The 24,724-nt window shown below is 46.7% G+C and overlaps 1 protein-coding gene across 4 annotated transcripts in view; it reads right to left on the bottom strand.

Annotated features, from left to right (window-relative positions):
• LOC143302129 (uncharacterized) overlaps positions 1 to 24,724 on the bottom strand; it is an 82,042-nt gene that overhangs the window by 50,374 nt on the left and 6,944 nt on the right. For all 4 annotated transcript variants that reach the window (XM_076616676.1, XM_076616677.1, XM_076616678.1 and 1 more), the window contains exons 2-3: positions 23,285 to 23,468; positions 19,547 to 19,732 (exon numbers count right to left, since the gene is read on the bottom strand). In XM_076616676.1, coding sequence (XP_076472791.1) covers positions 19,547 to 19,732; positions 23,285 to 23,468 — 370 coding nt within the window. The remainder of the gene's footprint in view (positions 1 to 19,546; positions 19,733 to 23,284; positions 23,469 to 24,724) is intronic.

The raw sequence follows: 24,724 nt of genomic DNA, 5'->3' as shown, positions 1-24,724 counted from the left end.
TTAGCAAACAAAAACTACATGATCAGAACTAAACTGGGCGTGGATTTTTCTTTTCTTTTTTTAACTGATAAAACCTGCTTGTCGCAACAGTGTGCCTCATATTCAAATAATAATTTGTTGTTGTTGTCTTATTGTTATTGTTGTTGTCTTAATCTAGTTTTCTGTTTGTTTTCAGTTGATTTCATTTCATTCATGAAAGAAAACAAGCCATGTGTCCCCACATCAAACAGTATGTTCACTGCTGATGACACTGAAGTTGTTCATTGTTCATTAACCTCTCCCCACATCAGTGTGTTCACTGCTGATGACACTGAAGTTGTTCATTGTTCATTAACCTCTCCCCACATCAGTGTGTTCACTGCTGATGACACTGAAGTTGTTCATTGTTCACTAACCTCTCCCCACATCAGTGTGTTCACTGCTGATGACACTGAAGTTGTTCATTGTTCATTAACCTCTCCCCACATCAGTGTGTTCACTGCTGATGACACTGAAGTTGTTCATTGTTCACTAACCTCTCCCCACATCAGTGTGTTCACTGCTGATGACACTGAAGTTGTTCATTGTTCACTGACCTCTCCCCACATCAAACAGTGTGTTCACTGCTGATGACACTGAAGTTGTTCATTGTTCATTAACCTCTCCCCACATCAGTGTGTTCACTGCTGATGACACTGAAGTTGTTCATTGTTCACTAACCTCTCCCCACATCAAACAGTGTGTTCACTGCTGACACTGAAGTTGTTCATTGTTCATTAACCTCTCCCCACATCAGTGTGTTCACTGCTGATGACACTGAAGTTGTTCATTGTTCACTAACCTCTCCCCACATCAAACAGTGTGTTCACTGCTGATGACACTGAAGTTGTTCATTGTTCACTAACCTCTCCCCACATCAAACAGTGTGTTCACTGCTGATGACACTGAAGTTGTTCATTGTTCATTAACCTCTCCCCACATCAAACAGTGTGTTCACTGCTGATGACACTGAAGTTGTTCATTGTTCACTAACCTCTCCCCACATCAGTGTGTTCACTGCTGATGACACTGAAGTTGTTCATTGTTCATTAACCTCTCCCCACATCAGTGTGTTCACTGCTGATGACACTGAAGTTGTTCATTGTTCACTGACCTCTCCCCACATCAGTGTGTTCACTGCTGATGACACTGAAGTTGTTCATTGTTCATTAACCTCTCCCCACATCAAACAGTGTGTTCACTGCTGACACTGAAGTTGTTCATTGTTCATTAACCTCTCCCCACATCAAACAGTGTGTTCACTGCTGATGACACTGAAGTTGTTCATTGTTCACTAACCTCTCCCCACATCAAACAGTGTGTTCACTGCTGACACTGAAGTTGTTCATTGTTCACTAACCTCTCCCCACATCAACAGTGTGTTCACTGCTGATGACACTGAAGTTGTTCATTGTTCACTAACCTCTCCCCACATCAAACAGTGTGTTCACTGCTGACACTGAAGTTGTTCATTGTTCACTAACCTCTCCCCACATCAAACAGTGTGTTCACTGCTGATGACACTGAAGTTGTTCATTGTTCACTGACCTCTCTCCTTCTGCCCCCCCCCCCCCACCCCCACACCCACCACACACACACACACGCCCCCCCCCCCCCCTCTCTCTCTCTCTCTCTCTCTCTCTCTCCTTCTCTCAGTTTTTATCTCTCAAAAACAATAAACTCTGTCCACCTGTCTCTCTGTCTGTTTCTATCAGTATCACTCCCCAACCTTACACCTCTGGAATCAGGATCAGAGTTCTAACAAACGAGAAGAAGATAACACTATGTGCTTCACTACACATACATATGTATCTGTTTCTGTGTGCCTGATACACTGTCTCTGTCTCTACCACTGTCTCTCTGTGTCTCTACCCGGTAACTCCCTGTCTCTACCACTCTGTCTGTCTGTCTCTACCACTCTGTCTCTGTCTCTACCACTCCCTGTCTCTACCACTCTGTCTGTCTGTCTCTACCACTCTCTGTCTCTACCACTCTGTCTCTCTCACTCTCTGTCTCTACCACTCTGTCTGTCTGTCTCTACCACTCTGTCTCTGTCTCTACCACTCCCTGTCTCTACCACTCTGTCTCTCTGTCTCTACCACTCTGTCTCTGTCTCTACCACTCTCTGTCTCTACCACTCTGTCTCTGTCTCTACCACTCCCTGTCTCTACCACTCTGTCTCTGTCTCTACCACTCTCTGTCTCTACCACTCTGTCTCTGTCTCCCTGTCTCTCTGTCTCTACCACTCTGTCTCTGTCTCTACCACTCTCTGTCTCTCTGTCTCTACCACTCTGTCTCTGTCTCCCTGTCTCTCTGTCTCTACCACTCTGTCTCTGTCTCTACCACTCTGTCTCTGTCTCCCTGTCTCTCTGTCTCTACCACTCTGTCTCTGTCTCTACCACTGTCTCTGTCTCTACCACTCTCTGTCTCTACCACTCTGTCTCTGTCTCTACCACTCTCTGTCTCTCTGTCTCTACCACTCTGTCTCTACCACTCTGTCTCTGTCTCTACCACTCTCTGTCTCTACCACTCTGTCTCTGTCTCTACCACTCTGTCTCTCTGTCTCTACCACTCTTTCTCTACCACTCTGTCTCTACCACTCTGTCTCTGTCTCTACCACTCTGTCTCTACCACTCCCTGTCTCTGTCTCTACCACTCTGTCTCTCTGTCTCTACCACTCTGTCTCTCTGTCTCTACCACTCTGTCTCTACCACTCTGTCTCTCTGTCTCTACCACTCTGTCTCTACAACTCTGTCTCTCTGTCTCTACCACTCTGTCTCTACCACTCTGTCTCTCTGTCTCTACCACTCTGTCTCTACCACTCTGTCTCTCTGTCTCTACCACTCTGTCTCTCTGTCTCTACCACTCTGTCTCTCTGTCTCTACCACTCTGTCTCTACAACTCTGTCTCTCTGTCTCTACAACTCTGTCTCTACCACTCTCTGTCTCTACCATTCTGTCTCTGTCTCTACCACTCTGTCTCTCTGTCTCTACCACTCTGTCTCTGTCTCAGCCACTCTGTCTCTGTCTCTACCACTCTGTCTCTGTCTCTACCACTCTGTCTCTGTCTCTACCACTCCCTGTCTCTCTGTCTCTACCACTCTGTCTCTACCACTCTTTCTTTTAGCTGATGATGCCGTGTTAATGTCTGAAACTGTTGTTAGTCTGCAAATTCAATTAAATAGTCTATCTAGAGCTGCACAATCACTTCAGTTGAAAGTAAACATGTCAAAAAGTAATATAATTGTTTTTAGAAAAGGTGGATATTTAGGAATGAGGGAAAGATGGGTATATAATGGGATAATGATGCCCGTAGTGAATGCTTATAAATACGTAGGTATATATTTTTCAACCAAATTGAGTTTCACGGTTGCATGTAAAGATCTTGCAAGTAGAGCCAAGCACGCATTACTTTGTATTATGCAAAAACTGTCAAGTGTAGAAAATCATTCTTTAGATCTATTTATGAAACTGTTTGACTCACAAGTACAGCCCATTGTTCAGTATGGAGCAGAGATTTGGGGTCTTTCTAATGCTGCTGCTTGTTGTGAGAATGTCCATCTATTTGCACTAAAAAAGTTTCTTGGAGTCACAATGAAAACACCAAATGATTTAATCTATGGTGAGACGAATAGGTATCCAATCTATCTCAATTCCGCAGTAAGATGTATTAGATATTGGTTAAAAATAACACAAATGGAAAATTCAAGGCTACCGAAAAAAGCTTATAACATGTTATATGATCTAGACTCTAGGGGTAAGGTAAACTGGGTGTCAAAAGTTAGGGTTAGGTTAAATGAACTGGGGTTTGGTTATGTTTGGTTACAGCAGGGGGTAGGCGACATAAATGGATTTATCCGCGTGCTTCATACAAGATTAATTGATTGTAGATGGCAAGAATGGTCAGATCATGTTCAAGAAAGCAATCGTTTCAGGCTTTATAAGCAGTTCAATTATATGCATTCTATTCCAACTTATTTATCAATGAAAATGGATAGGCATTTAAAATACATCACGACAAGGTTCAGATTAGGGATTTCCGACATCTTAATGCATTGTCTTCCTTATCGTAAGTTCAGTGTTTGTGATCTTATTTGTCCATTATGTAGATGTGCTGAAGAAACTGAACTTCATTTTGTGTTATGCTGCCCTGTTTTGGAAAACCTTAGATTTCAGTTAATTCCACAAAAATATTACACACGCCCAACTTCATTTAGACTTGTTTTGCTGATGTCATCACCAAGCGAAACCATTATAAAAGTTTGCTGTTTACTTGTATAAAGCGTTTAAAATATGCAATGCATTATGTAGTTAATTATTATTTGTTGTGTACTATCAGCTTGTAGTTGAACATTACTGACGTGTACTGTTGGTAGTATGCCTTTATTGTTGTGAATTATTGCTCACTGTACCCCCTTCATAAGGGGCCATGGCCTTATTGAATAAATCATTTGTATCCGTATCCGTACCTCTACCACTCTGTCTCTGTTTCTACCACTCCCTGTCTCTCTGTCTCTACCACACTGTCTCTGTCTCTACCTCTCTGTCTCTACCACTCTGTCTCTACCACTCTGTCTCTCTGTCTCTACCTCTCTGTCTCTACCACTCTGTCTCTACTCTGTCTCTACCACTCTGTCTCTACCACTCTGTCTCTACCACTCTGTCTCTCTGTCTCTACCTCTCTGTCTCTACTCTGTCTCTACCACTCTGTCTCTACCACTCTGTCTCTCTGTCTCTACCTCTCTGTCTCTACCACTCTGTCTCTACCTCTCTGTCTCTACCTCTCTGTCTCTACCACTCTGTCTCTACCTCTCTGTCTCTCTCTCTACCTCTCTGTCTCTACCACTCTGTCTCTACTCTGTCTCTACCACTCTGCCTCTCTGTCTCTACCACTCTCTTTGTCTCTACCACTCTGTCTCTACCTCTCTGTCTCTACCTCTCTGTCTCTCTGTCTCTACCTCTCTGTCTCTACCACTCTGTCTCTACCTCTCTGTCTCTACCACTCTGTCTCTACCTCTCTGTCTCTCTCTCTACCTCTCTGTCTCTCTGTCTCTACCACTCTGTCTCTACTCTGTCTCTACCACTCTGTCTCTCTGTCTCTACCACTCTCTTTGTCTCTACCACTCTGTCTCTACCTCTCTGTCTCTCTGTCTCTACCACTCTGTCTCTCTGTCTCTACCTCTCTGTCTCTACCACTCTGTCTCTACCTCTCTGTCTCTACCTCTCTGTCTCTACCACTCTGTCTCTACCTCTCTGTCTCTCTCTCTACCTCTCTGTCTCTACCACTCTGTCTCTACTCTGTCTCTACCACTCTGCCTCTCTGTCTCTACCACTCTCTTTGTCTCTACCACTCTGTCTCTACCTCTCTGTCTCTCTGTCTCTACCTCTCTGTCTCTCTGTCTCTACCTCTCTGTCTCTCTGTCTCTACCACTCCCTGTCTCTGTCTCTACCACTCTGCCTCTCTGTCTCTACCTCTCTGTCTCTCTGTCTCTACCACTCTGTCTCTACTCTGTCTCTACCACTCTGCCTCTCTGTCTCTACCTCTCTGTCTCTCTGTCTCTACCTCTCTGTCTCTACCACTCTGTCTCTACTCTGTCTCTACCACTCTGTCTCTCTGTCTCTACCACTCTGTCTCTACCTCTCTGTCTCTCTGTCTCTACTCTGTCTCTACCACTCTGTCTCTACCACTCTGTCTCTGTCTCTACCACTCTGTCTCCCTGTCTCTCTGTCTCTACCACTCTGTCTCTACCACTCTGTCTCTAGCACTCTGTCTCTGTCTCTAGCACTCTGTCTCTCTGTCTCTATCACTCTGTCTCTACCACTCCCTGTCTCTCTGTCTCTACCACTCTGTCTCTGTCTCTACCTCTCTGTCTCTACCACTCCCTGTCTCTCTGTCTCTACCACTCTGTCTCTACCACTCCCTGTCTCTCTGTCTCTACCACTCTGTCTCTACCACTCTGTCTCTACCACTCCCTGTCTCTACCTCTCTGTCTCTACCACTCTGTCTCTACCACTCTGTATCTGTCTCTACCACTCTGTCTCTGTCTCTACCTCTCTGTCTCTACCACTCCCTGTCTCTCTGTCTCTACCACTCCCTGTCTCTCTGTCTCTACCACTCCCTGTCTCTGTCTCTACCACTCCATGTCTCTCTGTCTCTACCACTCTGTCTCTGTCTCTACCACTCTGTCTCTATCTCTACCTCTCTGTCTCTACCACTCCCTGTCTCTCTGTCTCTACCACTCTGTCTCTGTCTCTACCTCTCTGTCTCTACCACTCTGTCTCTCTGTCTCTACCACTCCCTGTCTCTGTCTCTACCACTCCCTGTCTCTCTGTCTCTACCACTCTGTCTCTCTGTCTCTACCACTCTGTCTCTACCACTCTGTCTGTCTGTCTCTACCACTCTCTGTCTCTACCACTGTCTCTGTCTCTACCACTGTCTCTGTCTCTACCACTCTCCATCTCTCTCACTCTCTGTCTCTACCACTCCCTGTCTCTGTCTCTACCTCTCTGTCTCTCTGTCTCTACCACTCTGTCTCTACCTCTCTGTCTCTACCACTCTGTCTCTACCTCTCTGTCTCTACCTCTCTGTCTCTACCACTCTGTCTCTACCTCTCTGTCTCTCTGTCTCTACCTCTCTGTCTCTACCACTCTGTCTCTACTCTGTCTCTACCACTCTGCCTCTCTGTCTCTACCACTCTCTTTGTCTCTACCACTCTGTCTCTACCTCTCTGTCTCTCTGTCTCTACCTCTCTGTCTCTCTGTCTCTACCTCTCTGTCTCTCTGTCTCTACCACTCCCTGTCTCTGTCTCTACCACTCTGCCTCTCTGTCTCTACCACTCTGTCTCTCTGTCTCTACCACTCTGTCTCTACTCTGTCTCTACCACTCTGCCTCTCTGTCTCTACCTCTCTGTCTCTCTGTCTCTACCTCTCTGTCTCTACCACTCTGTCTCTACTCTGTCTCTACCACTCTGTCTCTCTGTCTCTACCACTCTGTCTCTACCTCTCTGTCTCTCTGTCTCTACTCTGTCTCTACCACTCTGTCTCTACCACTCTGTCTCTGTCTCTACCACTCTGTCTCCCTGTCTCTCTGTCTCTACCACTCTGTCTCTACCACTCTGTCTCTAGCACTCTGTCTCTGTCTCTAGCACTCTGTCTCTCTGTCTCTATCACTCTGTCTCTACCACTCCCTGTCTCTCTGTCTCTACCACTCTGTCTCTGTCTCTACCTCTCTGTCTCTACCACTCCCTGTCTCTCTGTCTCTACCACTCTGTCTCTACCACTCCCTGTCTCTCTGTCTCTACCACTCTGTCTCTACCACTCTGTCTCTACCACTCCCTGTCTCTACCTCTCTGTCTCTACCACTCTGTCTCTACCACTCTGTATCTGTCTCTACCACTCTGTCTCTGTCTCTACCTCTCTGTCTCTACCACTCCCTGTCTCTCTGTCTCTACCACTCCCTGTCTCTCTGTCTCTACCACTCCCTGTCTCTGTCTCTACCACTCCATGTCTCTCTGTCTCTACCACTCTGTCTCTGTCTCTACCACTCTGTCTCTATCTCTACCTCTCTGTCTCTACCACTCCCTGTCTCTCTGTCTCTACCACTCTGTCTCTGTCTCTACCTCTCTGTCTCTACCACTCTGTCTCTCTGTCTCTACCACTCCCTGTCTCTGTCTCTACCACTCCCTGTCTCTCTGTCTCTACCACTCTGTCTCTCTGTCTCTACCACTCTGTCTCTACCACTCTGTCTGTCTGTCTCTACCACTCTCTGTCTCTACCACTGTCTCTGTCTCTACCACTGTCTCTGTCTCTACCACTCTCCATCTCTCTCACTCTCTGTCTCTACCACTCCCTGTCTCTGTCTCTACCACTCTCTGTCTCTCTGTCTCTACCACTGTCTCTGTCTCTACCACTCTCTGTCTCTGTCTCTACCACTCTCTGTCTCTGTCTCTACCACTCTCCATCTCTCTCACTCTCTGTCTCTACCTCTCTCTGTCTCTGTCTCTATTGCACGATTTACACAACTCATGTTTTTCTTGGGTATACCAGTTTACAACTCCTGATAAGGCCTTTGAAGTTTGGTACCATAACTTCTTAAATATTTATGATAGTAGTAGGCCTCCTTCGGTCATGGCTGACCATGGATAGAGTATATCCAACCTAATGTCTAACTGGGCTGTCTGCTTGGACCAAGCAGCGTCGCCTGTGACTGTAGAGACCGATGCGAGAGATACAGTCTCTGTCACAGCGGTCACATGTGTAAGTTGATGCTGGTCTGTTGGCTGCCGTCCCTTTTCTGCAAGCTCACATTTCTGCTGCAGCAGCTGACAGTTTGTCCTCACCAATCCATAGCTGATTCTTGAGAGTGCTTCTCCATCTGTTGCGGTCATCTGCAAGGTCCTCCCAGGACTCAGTGTTGATCTCAAGCGCCTTCATGTCATGTTTGCAAACGTCTTTGTATCTCAGCTGTGGGCGGCCGATGTTTCTCTGCCCTGTGGCGAGCTCTCCATAAAGGATGTCTTTTGGGATGCGACCATCTTCCATGCGGCGAACGTGGCCCAGCCAGCACAGCCGACACTGTCTCAGCATGGTATACATGATTGGGAGGCCAGTGCGAGCCAGGAAATGCCGATTATGCGCCGTAGGCTTCTCAGGTGGAAGGTATTGAGCCTTTTCTCCTGACGAGCATGTGTGGTCCACGCCTCACTGCCATACAGCAAGGTGCTGAGGACGCAGGTGTTGTATACAGCCATCTTTGTCCTCGTGGTCAGTTGGGATTTGTCCACACTCTTTGTGCGAGGCAGGCTAGCGTTGTGGCTGCCTTCCTGATCCTCTTGTCGATCTCGGTGGCAAGGGAGAGGTTGTCAGTGACGGTGGACCCAAGGTAAGTGAATTGATGGATGCCTTCAAGCTCGTAGTCATCAATGGCTGGTGGAGATGGCGTGTCTTGGCCTAGGACATTTGTCTTCTTGAGACTGATGGTCAGACCGAAATCTCTGCAGGCCTGGGAGAAGCGGTCCATTAGTGACCGCAAGTCCCGCTGGGTCTGGGTCACAACTGCGGCATCATCGGCAAAGAGCATGTCTGTGATAAGGGCTTCATGGACTTTTGTCCTTGCTTTGAGGCGGGCAAGATTGAAGAGCCTGCCATCTGATCTGGTCTGCAGGTAGATCCCTTCTTGCGCTGTGCTGAACGCATGTCTCAGGAGAAGAGCAAAGAAGATTCCAAATAGGGTGGGGGCGAGGACGCAGCCTTGTTTGACACCGCTGCGTACGTCGAAGGGCTTGGAGAGGTTACCATTAAAATGCGCCGTCCCTTTCATGTTGGAGTGGAAGGACTCAATCAGGCTGTGCAGTTTGGGGGGGGCTGCCAATCTTCCAAAGAGTCCTGAAAAGGCCGTCTCTGCTGACTAGGTCAAAGGCCTTGGTGAGGTCAATGAATGCGACATACAGGGGCATCCTCTGCTCTCTGCACTTCTCCTGGATTTGGCGAAGGGGGAAGATCATGTCTACCGTGGATCTCTCTGCTCGGAAACCGCACTGTGATTCCAGGTAAACACGTTCGGCCAGTTTCTGCAGGCGGATTAAAAGGACCTGAGCGTAGACTTTGTCTACAATGTTGAGAAGCGAGATGCCTCTGTAGTTGTTGCAGTCACTCCTTTCACCCTTGTTTTTGAACAGGGTGATGAGCTTGGCGTCCCTCATGTCCTGCGGTACAGCTCGCTCATTCCAGCACTGACAGAGGACTGTGTGCAGAGGATGCAGAAGAGTAGTCTTGCAGTGTTTAATGAGGTCTGGGGGGAATTCCGTCGCTGCCAGGTGCCTTGCCTGATGTCAGGCTGTTAATGACCTTGCTGAATTCGTCCTCAGTTGTCTCTGTGTCAAGTTCTTCCATGACCGGCATGCACTTGATGGCATCGAGGACTGAGTTGGACACCATGTTTTCTGTGGAGTAGAGGTCAGGGTAGTGTTCCGCCCATCTCTCCATCTGCTGGCTAGGATCATGGATTACTTCCCCAGTGGAGGATTTGAGAGGGGCAGTCTTGTTCTGTGTTGGTCCCAGTGCCTTCTTGATACCATCATACATCCCTCGAATGTTGCCTCTTTCAGCAGCATTTTGTATCTCTTTGCTGACCTGTGTCCAATACTGATTTGCACATCGCCTGGCGTTAAGCTGAACCTTACTCCTGTCAGGTCAGATAGATATATCTGCTACCGGTAACCTGGATCCCAGTACTACCTGTCACAGGGTTGAACTGCTGGTGACTAAACCAGCACCCCCACCAGTCCTCTCAAGAGGATGGTGAGGAGGGTGGCTAGACACCCTGGTGAAAATAAATGACCCATCAAAGGGCGCCAGTTCTAGAGAGCTGTGATAAGCATGCACCATATAAAACCAAACACATTAGAGAGAATCCTGAGTTACCCTGGCTGTCCAAGCACCTTGCTGATGCCATGACTTTTCCTGACTTCCCTCTGTCTACAGTCTCTAAGTCTAAGGAAGAATTTAAGAAACAGAGAAATCTTGTCAATCGTTTAAAACATTTAGCTAAAGTTGAGTATATTCAAGATCTTGTTTCTTCCAAATCTGACAGCAGGTCAATTTAGAATGCTATTAACCAGTTAACAAGTAACAAGATTACTGTAAAATCCACCAAGATACTAATCTGAATCCAGAAGATTTTAACACCCACTTGTGTGAAATAGCTAATTCAAAAGTACGATCTCATTGATATGTACTCAATAATCTTGAAAAGTTAAAAGAATTTTGTGACTCAAAACATATATCTTCTGACCTAAACATCCCACTAATGTCCGTTCATGAAGTTCATAATGCTTTAATCCATTTGAAACAAACAAGCACTTGTGGACTAGATGGTACTGATGATAAAATTTTAAAGATTGCTGCTCCTGTTATTTCTGAAGCACTCACCTATGTCTTAAAACCTGTGTATACGCAAAAACCAATTTCCCAAAACGTTCAAAATTGCTTGGGTCATACCACTTTATAAATCTAGTGGTCGTACTAACCCTTCTAACTACAGACCTATTTCTGTTCTATCTGTTATCTCTAAACCTTCAGAAAATCACATTAGAAAGCATTTTCTTAGTCATTTTGACAAATTTGATTTGTTTCATCCTAACCAGTCAGGATTTAGGAAACATCACTCATGTCACACTGCACTAACCAATTTAGTTGATAAATGGCTTACTAACATAAACGATAACAAAATAACTGGAGTTGTCTTTGTTGATTTTGCCAAAGCCTTTGATGTAATAGACCACACTCTTCTTCTTAAAAAGCTTAAAATATATGGCCTATCAAGTGACACACTAAAACTTATCTCTTCATTCCTGAATAAAAGGGAGTAACTGGTGCTGGCAATGGGCATAAATCATCTCTTATGCCAGTGATGTATGGTGTACCTCAGGGTTCGGTCCTTGGACCTATACTATTTTCCATTTATATTAACAATTTGTCTCTGTCATTAACAGCACACTGAAATGTTTGCAGATGACACGACACTGCATGCTAGTAATTAAAAAAGGGATGAAATATGTGCATCATTACAAACAAATATCAATCAGTTGAATGGTCAGAGTTAAACCATATGAGCCTTAACCCACATAAAACAAAATATATGATGGGTCAGAATATCTCTGATATTTGTCTTCCTCTGTTCATTAATAGTAAAATCGTAGATGAAATTGAGTTCCATAAAGTTTTAGGGGTAGTAACTGACAACAACCTATCATGGTCTGAGCATGCTGGAATGATATGCAATACGCTCTCTAAAAAGATCTATTAGCTATCCAAGATCAAACATTTCTTAGATATCCATTCCTGTAAAATGTTTTTCCATGCCTTCATTGAACCTCATATAAATCATGCATCCACAATCTGAGATCTGGTCAGCGAAAATATTCTCAAACCTCTGCATAGTCTTTATAGACATGCTCTGAAATTACTTTTACTTATATCTTCCTGCTTGTTCTTTACAGACTATACTATGTTGGACATTCTTCCACTGAACTTGAAACTCAAGCACAACAAAGCAGTTTTCATGTTCAAAATATTTTCTGGTAGTGTTCCACTATCAATTACTAGTTCATTTCATATAATCGCCATGCTCATAAGTTAATGCTGCCTCTTCCTAGAATTGATCTTTTTAAATCCTGCCTCATGTATTCTGGTGGTTTGCTCTGGAACAATATTCCATCCTCTCTGCAAAACCACACCTCATTAAATAAATTCAAAAATGCATGTCATGCTTATTCAATGAAAGAAGTTGCTGACACATTCATATACATTTAAATGATTACATATGTATTTGTGTGTATCCGAATGTCCTGTGTGTACTTCATCATCATCATCATCTCTCTCTCTCTCTCTCTCTCTCTCTGATACTGCACTTTTATATTATCATATTTATATACATTTTTATCATTGCATTATGATTATGTACCTGTAGATGTGTACTGTGCATTTGAGTGTATTTGAATGTTATGTATGTACTTCTATAACCTTTTGATATCCTGTGAGCATTTTGTTTATATTTCTCTTTGACCTGAGGGCTGGATGTAAAAAAGCATGTGCATGCTTATTCCACTTCCCTCATTAACACTGTTTGTTCATTTGTTCATTCATTCGTTCCTTCTCTACCACTCTCTGTCTGTCTCTACCACTATCTGTCTCTAGAGACAGAGACACAGGGGGACAGAGACAGAGACAAGGGGATAGAGACAGAGACAAGGGGACAGAGACAGAGACACAGGGGGGCAGAGACAGAGACACAAGGGGATAGAGACAGAGACAGAGACACAAGGGGATAGAGACAGAGACAGAGACACAAGGGGATAGAGACAGAGACACAAGGGGATAGAGACAGAGACAGAGAAACAAGGGGATAGAGACAGAGACACAAGGGGACAGAGACACAGAGACAGAGACACAAGGGGACAGAGACACAGAGACAGAGACACAAGGGGATAGAGACAGAGACACAAGGGGATAGAGACAGAGACAGAGACACAAGGGGACAGAGACCGAGACACAAGGGGACAGAGACAGAGACACAAGGGGATAGAGACAGAGACATAAGGGGATAGAGACAGAGACACAAGGGGACAGAGACAGAGACACAAGGGGACAGACAGAGACAGAGACATAAGGGGGCAGAGACAGAGACACAAGGGGACAGAGACAGAGACACAAGGGGATAGAGACAGAGACCGAGACACAAGGGGACAGAGACAGAGATACAAAAGGGATAGAGACAGAGACACAAGGGGACAGAGACAGAGACACAAGGGGACAGAGACAGAGACACAAGGGGATAGAGACAGAGACAGAGACAAGGGGACAGAGACAGAGACACAAGGGGACAGAGACAGAGACACAAGGGGACAGAGACAGAGACACAAGGGGATAGAGACAGAGACAGAGAGACAAGGGGACAGAGACAGAGACACAAGGGGACAGAGACAGAGACAGAGAGACAAGGGGACAGAGACAGAGACACAAGGGGACAGAGACAGAGACATAAGGGGGCAGAGACAGAGACACAAGGGGACAGAGACAGAGACACAAGGGGATAGAGACAGAGACCGAGACACAAGGGGACAGAGACAGAGATACAAAAGGATAGAGACAGAGACACAAGGGGACAGAGACAGAGACACAAGGGGACAGAGACAGAGACACAAGGGGATAGAGACAGAGACAGAGAGACAAGGGGACAGAGACAGAGACACAAGGGGACAGAGACAGAGACACAAGGGGACAGAGACAGAGACACAAGGGGACAGAGACAGAGACAGAGACAGAGAGACAAGGGGACAGAGACAGAGACACAAGGGGACAGAGACAGAGACAGAGAGACAAGGGGACAGAGACAGAGACAGAGAGACAAGGGGACAGAGACAGAGACACAAGGGGACAGAGACAGAGACAGAGAGACAAGGGGACAGAGACAGAGACAGAGAGACAAGGGGACAGAGACAGAGACACAAGGGGACAGAGACAGAGACAGAGACACAAGGGGACAGAGACAGAGACACAAGGGGATAGAGACAGAGACACAAGGGGACAGAGACAGAGACACAAGGGGATAGAGACAGAGACATAAGGGGATAGAGACAGAGACAGAGACATAAGGGGGCAGAGACAGAGACACAAGGGGACAGAGACTGAGACAGAGACATAAGGGGGCAGAGACAGAGACACAAGGGGATAGAGACAGAGACAGAGACATAAGGGGGCAGAGACAGAGACACAAGGGGATAGAGACAGAGAGACAAGGGGACAGAGACAGAGACACAAGGGGACAGAGACAGAGACAGAGACATATGGGTACAGAGACCAAGACACAAGGGGATAGAGACAGAGACATAAGGGGGCAGGGACAGAGACACAAGGGGATAGAGACAGAGACAGAGAGACAAGGGGACAGAGACAGAGACACAAGGGGATAGAGACAGAGACACAAGGGGATAGAGACAGAGACAGAGAGACAAGGGGACAGAGACAGAGACACAAGGGGATAGAGACAGAGACAGAGAGACAAGGGAGACAGGACGAACGAGACCATCTAAGGGGGCAGCGGACAGAGACACAAGGGGATAGAGACAGAGACAGCGAGACAAGGGCACAGAGACAGAGACCACAAGGGGCTAGAGACAGCTGACAGAGAGACACGGGCACAGAGACATAGGACATAAGGGGGCAGAGACAGAGACAGACAGGGGACAGAGACAGAGACATATGGGTAACAGAGCCAAGACCACAGGGGGATAGAGACAGAGACACAAGGGATAGTGACAGAGACAGACACAAGGGGAAGACAGATACCAAGGGGATAGAGACAGAGACAGAGAGACAAGGGCACAGAGACAGAGACATAAGGGGGCAGAGACAGAGACACAAGGGGACAGAGACAGAGACATATGGGTACAGAGACCAAGACACAAGGGGATAGAGACAGAGACACAAGGGGATAGAGACAGAGACAGACACAAGGGGATAGAGACAGAGACACAAGGGGATAGAGACAGAGACAGACACAAGGGGACAGAGACAGAGACATAAAGGAACAGAGACAGAGACACAAGGGGATAGAGACAGAGACAGAGACATAAAGGAACAGAGACAGAGACACAAGGGAATAGAGACAGAGACATAAAGGAACAGAGACAGAGACACAACGGGATAGAGACAGAGACACAAGGGAACAGAGAGACACAAGGGGACAGAGACAGAAACAGAGACATAAGGGGACAGAGACAGAAACAGAGACACAAGGGGACAGAGACAGAGACACAAGGGGACAGAGACAGAGACACAATGGGACAGAGACAGAGACAGAGACATAAGGGGACAGAGACAGAGACATAAGGGGACAGAGACAGAGACAGAGACACAAGGGGACAGAGACAGAGACACAAGGGGACAGAGACAGAGACACAAGGGGATAGAGACAGAGACACAATGGGACAGAGACAGAGACAGGGACACAAGGGGATAGAGATAGAGACAGAGACAGGGACATAAGGGGACAGAGATACAAGGGAACAGTATCAGTATCAGTAGCTAAAGGAGGAGTCACTGCGTTCAGTCAAATCCATATGCGCTACACCACATCTGCCAAGCAGATGCCTGACCAGCAGTGTAACCCAACGCACTTAGGCATTGAGAAAAAAAACAACCAAAAAAGAACCATAAAATAATAATAATAATAATAATAATAATAATACAATAAATACACTGCTCAGCCGCCAATATTTTCTCCCCCTCCACTAGACCTTGTGGTGGTGGTCTGGACGCTAGTCATTCGGATGAGACGATAAACCAAGGTCCCGTGTGCAGCATGCACTTAGCGCACGTAAAAGAACCCACGACAACAAAAGGGTTGTCCCTGGCAAAATTCTGTAGAAAAATCTACTTCCATAGAAAAAACAAAGAAAACTGCACGCAGGAAAAAATACAAAAAAATGGGTGGCGCTGTAGTGTAGTGACGCGCTCTCCCAGGGGAGGGCAGCCCGAATTTCGCACAGAGAAATCTGTTGTGATAAAAACGAAAGAGAACTACAAACACAAATACATTTTTTTTTTTTTTTTAATAATCATAAAATAAAATAAAAAATAAATAAATAATAATAAATAATGGTATTTATAAGGCGCAAAAATCTTGATGAAATCAACTGTAAGCGCACACACACAAAAAAAAATAAATGAAATAAAATCAATAAATAAATGAATAATTTTTTTTTTTAATAATAACAAATGAAAATAAAAAATAAAAAGACAATAATGATGATAAATAAGCAAATAAATGTAAAACATGCAGACACACATTCACACACATGCATAACGGATATGCAAAAAAAATGCAGTTTCACAGATATGAAAGCACAATCAAATACGCATAAACGTACATGAGTCCCAACACACACACACACACACACACACACTTGCACAGACACAGACTGGGCCAACAGACACAGACAGACAGGGCCAACAGACAGAGAAAGGGCCAACAGACAGACAGGGCCAACAGACACAGAAAGGGCCAACAGACACAGACAGGGCCAACAGACACACAGACATGGTCAACAGACACAGACAGACAGGGCCAACAGACACAGACAGACAGGGCCAACAGACAGACAGGGCCAACAGACACAGACAGGGCCAACAGACACACAGACATGGTCAACAGACACCGACAGGGCCAACAGACACAGACAGACAGGGCCAACAGACACAGACAGGGCCAACAGACACAGACAGACAGGGCCAACAGACAGAAAGGGCCAACAGACACAGACAGGGCCAACAGACAGACAGGGCCAACACACAGACAGACAGGACCAACAGACACAGACAGGGCCAACAGACACAGACAGGACCAACAGACACAGACAGGGCCAACAGAGATACCGACAGGGCCAACAGACAGACAGGGCCAACAGACACAAACAGGGCCAACAGACACAGACAGGGCCAACAGACACAGACAGACAGGGCCAACAGACAGACAGGGCCAACAGACACAGACAGACAGGGCCAACAGACAGACAGGGCCAACAGACACAGACAGACAGGGCCAACAGACACAGACAGACAGGGCCAACAGACAGACAGGGCCAACAGACACAGAAAGGGCCAACAGACACAGACGGGGCCAACAGACAGACAGGGCCAACAGACACAGACAGGGCCAACAGACAGAAAGGGCCAACAGACAGACAGGGCCAACAGACACAGACAGGGCCAACAGACACAGACAGACAGGGCCAACAGACAGACAGGGCCAACAGACACAGACAGGGCCAACAGACAGGGCCAACAGACACAGACAGACAGGGCCAACAGACACAGACGGGGCCAACAGACAGACAGGGCCAACAGACACAGACAGGGCCAACAGACACAGACAGACAGGGCCAACAGACACAGACGGGGCCAACAGACAGACAGGGCCAACAGACACAGACAGGGCCAACAGACAGGGCCAACAGACACAGACAGACAGGGCCAACAGACACAGACAGGGCCAACAGACAGACAGGGCCAACAGACACAGACAGACAGGGCCAACAGACACAGACAGACAGGGCCAACAGACACAGACGGGGCCAACAGACAGACAGGGCCAACAGACACAGACAGGGCCAACAGACAGACAGGGCCAACAGACACAGACAGACAGGGCCAACAGACAGGGCCAACAGACACAGACAGACAGGGCCAACAGACAGACAGGGCCTACAGACACAGACAGGGCCAACAGACACACAGACATGGTCAACAGACACAGACAGACAGGGCCAACAGACACAGACAGACAGGGCCAACAGACACAGACAGACAGGGCCAACAGACAGACAGGGCCAACAGACACAGACAGACAGGGCCAACAGACACAGACAGACAGGGCCAACAGACACAGACAGACAGGGCCAACAGACACAGACAGGGCCAACAGACAGACAGGGCCAACAGACACAGACAGGGCCAACAGAGATACCGACAGGGCCAACAGACACAGACAGGGCCAACAGAGATACAGACAGGGCCAACAGACACAGACAGGGCCAACAGACAGACAGGGCCAACAGACACAGACAGGGCCAACAGACACAGACAGACGGGGCCAACAGACAGACAGGGCCAACAGACACAGACAGACAGGGCCAACAGACAGACAGGGCCAACAGACAGAAAGGGCCAACAGACACAGACAGACAGGGCCAACAGACAGACAGGGCCAACAGACACAGACAGACAGGGCCAACAGACACAGACGGGGCCAACAGACAGACAGGGCCAACAGACACAGACAGACAGGGCCAACAGACACAGACAGACAGGGCCAACAGACAGGGCCAACAGACAGACAGGGCCAACAGACACAGACAGACGGGGCCAACAGACAGACAGGGCCAACAGACACAGACAGACAGGGCCAACAGACAGACAGGGCCAACAGACACAGACAGACAGGGCCAACAGACAAGGCCAACAGACACAGACAGGGCCAACAGACAGGGCCAACAGACACAGACAGGGCCAACAGACACAGACAGGGCCAACAGACAGGGCCAACAGACACAGACAGGGCCAACAGACACAGACAGGGCCAACAGACACAGACAGACAGGGCCAACAGACAGACAGGGCCAACAGACACAGACAGGGCCAACAGACACAGACAGACAGGGCCAACAGACAGACAGGGCCAACAGACACAGACAGGGCCAACAGACACAGACAGACAGGGCCAACAGACAGACAGGGCCAACAGACACAGACAGACAGGGCCAACAGACACAGACAGGGCCAACAGACACAGACAGACAGGGCCAACAGACACAGACAGACGGGGCCAACAGACACAGACAGACAGGGCCAACAGACACAGACAGACAGGGCCAACAGACACAGACAGACAGGGCCAACAGACACAGACAGACGGGGCCAACAGGCACAGACAGGGCCAACAGATAGACAGGGCCAACAGACACAGACAGACAGGGCCAACAGACACAGATAGACAGGGCCAACAGACACAGACAGACAGACAGACAGGGCCAACAGACAGACAGGGCCAACAGACACAGACAGACAGGGCCAACAGACACAGACAGGGCCAACAGACACAGACAGACAGACAGACAGGGCCAACAGACAGACAGGGCCAACAGACACAGACAGACAGGGCCAACAGACACAGACAGGGCCAACAGACACAGACAGGGCCAACAGACACAGACAGACAGGGCCAACAGGCACAGACAGACAGGGCCAACAGACACAGGCAGGGCCAACAGACAGACAGGGCCAACAGACACAGACAGACAGGGCCAACACACACAGACGGGGCCAACAGACACAGACAGGGCCAACAGACACAGACAGACAGGGCCAACAGACAGACGGGGCCAACAGACACAGACAGGACCAACAGACACAGACAGACAGGGCCAACAGACACAGGCAGGGCGTCCAACAGGAGCAGAAAGAGCACTGACCTGAGTGTGGCCAAACTGGGCAGCAGAGTGGAGGGGGCTGCCCCCCAAGTTGTCCAGAATGATCCGTGCACCCCCCTCCCTCACCAGCCAGTCCACACAGGCCTGGTGGGCCCCACTGGCTGCGTAGTGCAGGGGTGTGGCCCCGTCAAAGTCCCGCTCGTTGGGGTTCAATCCTTGATCCTTCACCTGAATCCACCACATCAGTCGTTCTGTCAGTGTGGACAGTGGAAAACACAACAGCTACAAAACTACAACAATCCTTGATCCTTCACCTGAATCCACCACATCAGTCGTTCTGTCAGTGTGGACAGTGGAAAACACAACAGGTACAAAACTGCAACAATCCTTGATCCTTCACCTGAATCCACCACATCAGTCGTTCTGTCAGTGTGGACAGTGGAAAACACAACAGGTAGAAAACTACCAAAGAATGCATAACTAACATGCAATTACATTTAACAGTAACAATTCAATAATGATAATAATACAGAATCCATTTACACAATTCTGAAGTACATTAGAGGAATGTAGAAATAGGGCAATAAACTGATGTCTGAGAAAGTTCGACCATAAGAACCTCGTCAGAAATAACTTTCCAAAAATCATCTGCAGAATAATTATCCTCTTTGAAATACTTGGGCAAGAAGGTTCGTAACTGCTGACAGTGAAACAAGCAACGATGCAAGCTGAACTGATTACCACAGATGCATGTAACATTTTTACTATACTTTGTTTTCAGCACATCAAGTTTTATACAGATGAAAGTAGAGGTTATTAATCCTGTACAGCAAGCTGATGGATTTGGTATGTTTTCTTTAAGTTTAATACTATTCTCAGGGAATAATGTTCCTTTATGCTTTAAAAACTTTTCCTTCCATCGTTTATGAAATCGAAAACATGCTGATTTTTCTAACAAAGTGCGTGCCTCTTTTACGAAAAGACAGACATGTATTTTTGTCGATTTTTCTGAATCTTGTGCATGTGCTCCTCTTTTAGCTGCTTTATCAGCAGTTTCATTGCCATGAATGCCCACATGAGAAGGCACTCAACAAAAAATGACCTCAGTCCCTTTAATCCTAAAACAATGTACCAAATGATTTGCCTCAATAACTAAGTCAGGTCTTGTTTCAAGGCTAAGTAAATTCTAGAGCATAAAGTACAAATTCGGAATCAACAAAGAACGCTATTTTCGAGAAAGCTATTTGATGGCTCACTAAGTAGTTCAGAGCTTGTGTGATAGCAATTAGCTCAGCCGTGAAGATGGAAAGATGTTTTCCAATAAAGTAAGATTTTTCAACTTTAAAGGCAGGAATATAGAAAGCCGCACCAGCATTTTTGTCCTCAAGAACAGATCCATCTGTAAAGATATGGAGATGATCCTGATATTTTTCTTCCATATGAATTCTGGCAGTACTTGTCGTGGTATTGATGTTTTCTTCCTTTTTTGTTTCAGAATAACTTATATCAAAATCTGCTTTCAACATTTCCCAAAAAGGAACAGGTGCGTGCGTGTGTGTATCTGCGTGCGTGCGTGTGTGCGTGTGTAAGTGTCAGTGTGTGTGCGTGTGTGTGTGTGTGTGTGTGTGTGTGCAGTTAAAGGCTTATCAACCATGACACAACACCCAGGTGTCAGTGACACAGTGTGTACAGTAACAGTCACTGACCAGCCATGACACAACACACAGATGTCAGTGACACAGTGTGTGCAGTAACAGTCACTCACCAGCCATGACACAACACACAGATGTCAGTGGCACAGTGTGTGCAGTAACAGTCACTCACCAGCCATGACACAACACACAGATGTCAGTGACACAGTGTGTGCAGTAACAGTCACTCACCAGCCATGACACAACACTCAGATGTCAGTAACACTGTGTGTACAGTAACAGTCACTGACCAGCCATGACACAACACACAGATGTCAGTGACACAGTGTGTGCAGTAACAGTCACTGACCAGCCATGACACAACATTCAGGTGTCAGTGACACAGTGTGTACAGTAACAGAAACAGTCACTGACCAGCCATGACACAACACTGATGTCAGTGACACAGTGTGTACAGTAACAGTAACAGTCACTGGCCAGCCATGACACAACACACAGATGTCAGTGACACAGTGTGTACAGTAACAGTCACTCACCAGCCATGACACAACACACAGATGTCAGTGACACAGTGTGTGCAGTAACAGTCACTGACCAGCCATGACACAACACTCAGGTGTCAGTGACACAGTGTGTACAGTAACAGTAACAGTCACTGGCCAGCCATGACACAACACACAGATGTCAGTGACACAGTGTGTACAGTAACAGAAACAGTCACTCACCAGCCATGACACAACACTCAGATATCAGTGACACAGTGTGTGCAGTAACAGTTACAGTCACTGACCAGCCATGACACAACACTGATGTCAGTGACACAGTGTGTACAGTAACAGTCACTGACCAGTCATGACACAACACTGATGTCAGTGACACAGTGTGTACAGTAACAGTCACTGACCAGCCATGACACAACACTCAGATGTCAGTGACACAGTGTGTGCAGTAACAGTCACTCACCAGCCATGACACAACAACCAGATGTCAGTGACACAGTGTGTGCAGTAACAGTAACAGTAACAGTCACTGACCAGCCATGACACAACAACCAGATGTCAGTGACACAGTGTGTACAGTAACAGTAACAGTAACAGTCACTGACCAGCCATGACACAACACTGATGTCAGTGACACAGTGTGTACAGTAACAGTCACTGACCAGCCATGACAAAACACTCTGATGTCAGTAACACAGTGTGTACAGTAACAGTCACTCACCAGCCATGACACAACACTCAGGTGTCAGTGACACAGTGTGTACAGTAACAGTCACTGACCAGCCATGACACAACACTCAGATGTCAGTGACACAGTGTGTGCAGTAACAGTCACTGACCAGCCATGACACAACACTCAGATGTCAGTGACACAGTGTGTGCAGTAACAGTAACAGTCACTGACCAGCCATGACACAACACTCAGATGTCAGTGACACAGTGTGTGCAGTAACAGAAACAGTCACTGACCAGCCATGACACAACACTCAGATGTCAGTGACACAGTGTGTACAGTAACAGTCACTCACCAGCCATGACACAACACACAGATGTCAGTGACACAGTGTGTACAGTAACAGTCACTCACCAGCCATGACACAACACTCAGATGTCAGTGACACAGTGTGTGCAGTAACAGTAACAGTCACGGACCAGCCATGACACAACACTCAGATGTCAGTGACACAGTGTGTGCAGTAACAGTAACAGTCACTGACCAGCCATGACACAACACTGATGTCAGTGACACAGTGTGTACAGTAACAGTCACTGACCAGCCATGACACAACACTCAGATGTCAGTGACACAGTGTGTACAGTAACAGTCACTGACCAGCCATGACACAACACTCAGATGTCAGTGACACAGTGTGTGCAGTAACAGTCACTGACCAGCCATGACACAACACTCAGATGTCAGTGACACAGTGTGTACAGTAACAGTCACTGACCAGCCATGACACAACACTCAGATGTCAGTGACACAGTGTGTACAGTAACAGTCACTGACCAGTCATGACACAACACTCTGATGTCAGTGACACAGTGTGTACAGTAACAGTCACTGACCAGCCATGACACAACACTCTGATGTCAGTGACACAGTGTGTACAGTAACAGTCACTGACCAGCCATGACACAACACTCTGATGTCCCATCTGAGCGGCGGCGTGCAGTGGAGACATGCCATCAAACGTGTGGATCTTGGGAGTTCCGTTCTTGCTGGCCAGGTATTCCGCCGTCATCAGGTGACCACGCTGACAGGCCAGGTAGACCGGCGTGCTGCCATTGTTCATCTGCATGTTCACCGACCTGTGCACAATGTTTTCATGGTCACTGACCTGTGCACATTGCTTTAAACTTCATGACCTGTACAAACTGCTTTAAACTTCATGACCTGTACACATTGCTTTAAACTTCATGACCTGTACACATTGCTTTAAACTTCATGATCTGTGCACACTGCTTTAAACTTCATGACCTGTACACATTGCTTTTTTAAACTTCATGACCTGTACACACTGCTTTAAACTTCATGACCTGTACACGTTGCTTTAAACTTCATGACCTGTACACACTGCTTTAAACTTCATGACCTGTACACACTGCTTTAAACTTCATGACCTGAACTCATGTTTTCATGGTCACCAACCTGGACACATTTCATGGTCACCAACCAACCTGTACACATGTTTTCATGGTCACCAACCAACCTGTACACATGTTTTCATGGTCACCAACCTGTACACATGGTTTCATGTTCATGACCTGTACACATGCTTTCATGGTCACCAACCAACCTGTACACATGTTTTCATGGTCACCAACCAACCTGTACACATGTTTTCATGGTCACCAACCAACCTGTACATATGTTTTCATGGTCACCAACCTGTACACACATTTTCATGGTCACCAACCTGGACACATGGTTTCATTTTCATGACCTGTACACATGCTTTCATGGTCACCAACCAACCTGTACACACGCTTTCATGGTCACCAACCTGTACACACTGTTTTAATACACATCGTTTCAGGTTCATGACCTGTGTACACTGGTAAATATAAAATTTCATATATCTTTATAATGAACATTCAGCTATCACTTCTCATGTGTAAGCATTTAGCAATTGTGCTGATGTTGTTGGTGCTTGTTCACAAACCTACTGGGCACATATTAGTTTCATGGGCATTTCGCTATCACCTTTCATACAGAGACAGACAGACAGCGAACAGACAGAGAGACAGAGACAGAAAGAGAGACAGATGCAAACACAGTGAATGAAACTCTAATCCATACTTGATATCACTGTGTGTATATCTTGTGCAGTTCTAAACAAATAACATCCAGTGTTCTCACAGCATGCATAACGCTGAAGGTTGAGGTGAAAGGGAAGAATGAAATATAAAAAATAAAAAAAAAACATAAAAAAAAACCAACAACTGATACTTCAAAGCAGTAGTGATGAAACTGTCACAATCATACAAGAAGAAGAAGGATAATGATAATAACAGTAACAATAATAAATCATCATCATCATCATCATCATCATTATTATTCTAAT

Source organism: Babylonia areolata, chromosome 28 (assembly GCF_041734735.1).
Source record: "Babylonia areolata isolate BAREFJ2019XMU chromosome 28, ASM4173473v1, whole genome shotgun sequence".
In the NCBI taxonomy this organism is placed as follows: domain Eukaryota; kingdom Metazoa; phylum Mollusca; class Gastropoda; order Neogastropoda; family Buccinidae; genus Babylonia; species Babylonia areolata.
Note: the sequence above shows the minus strand (reverse complement) of the source record. Positions and strands in the feature narration are given on the sequence as shown.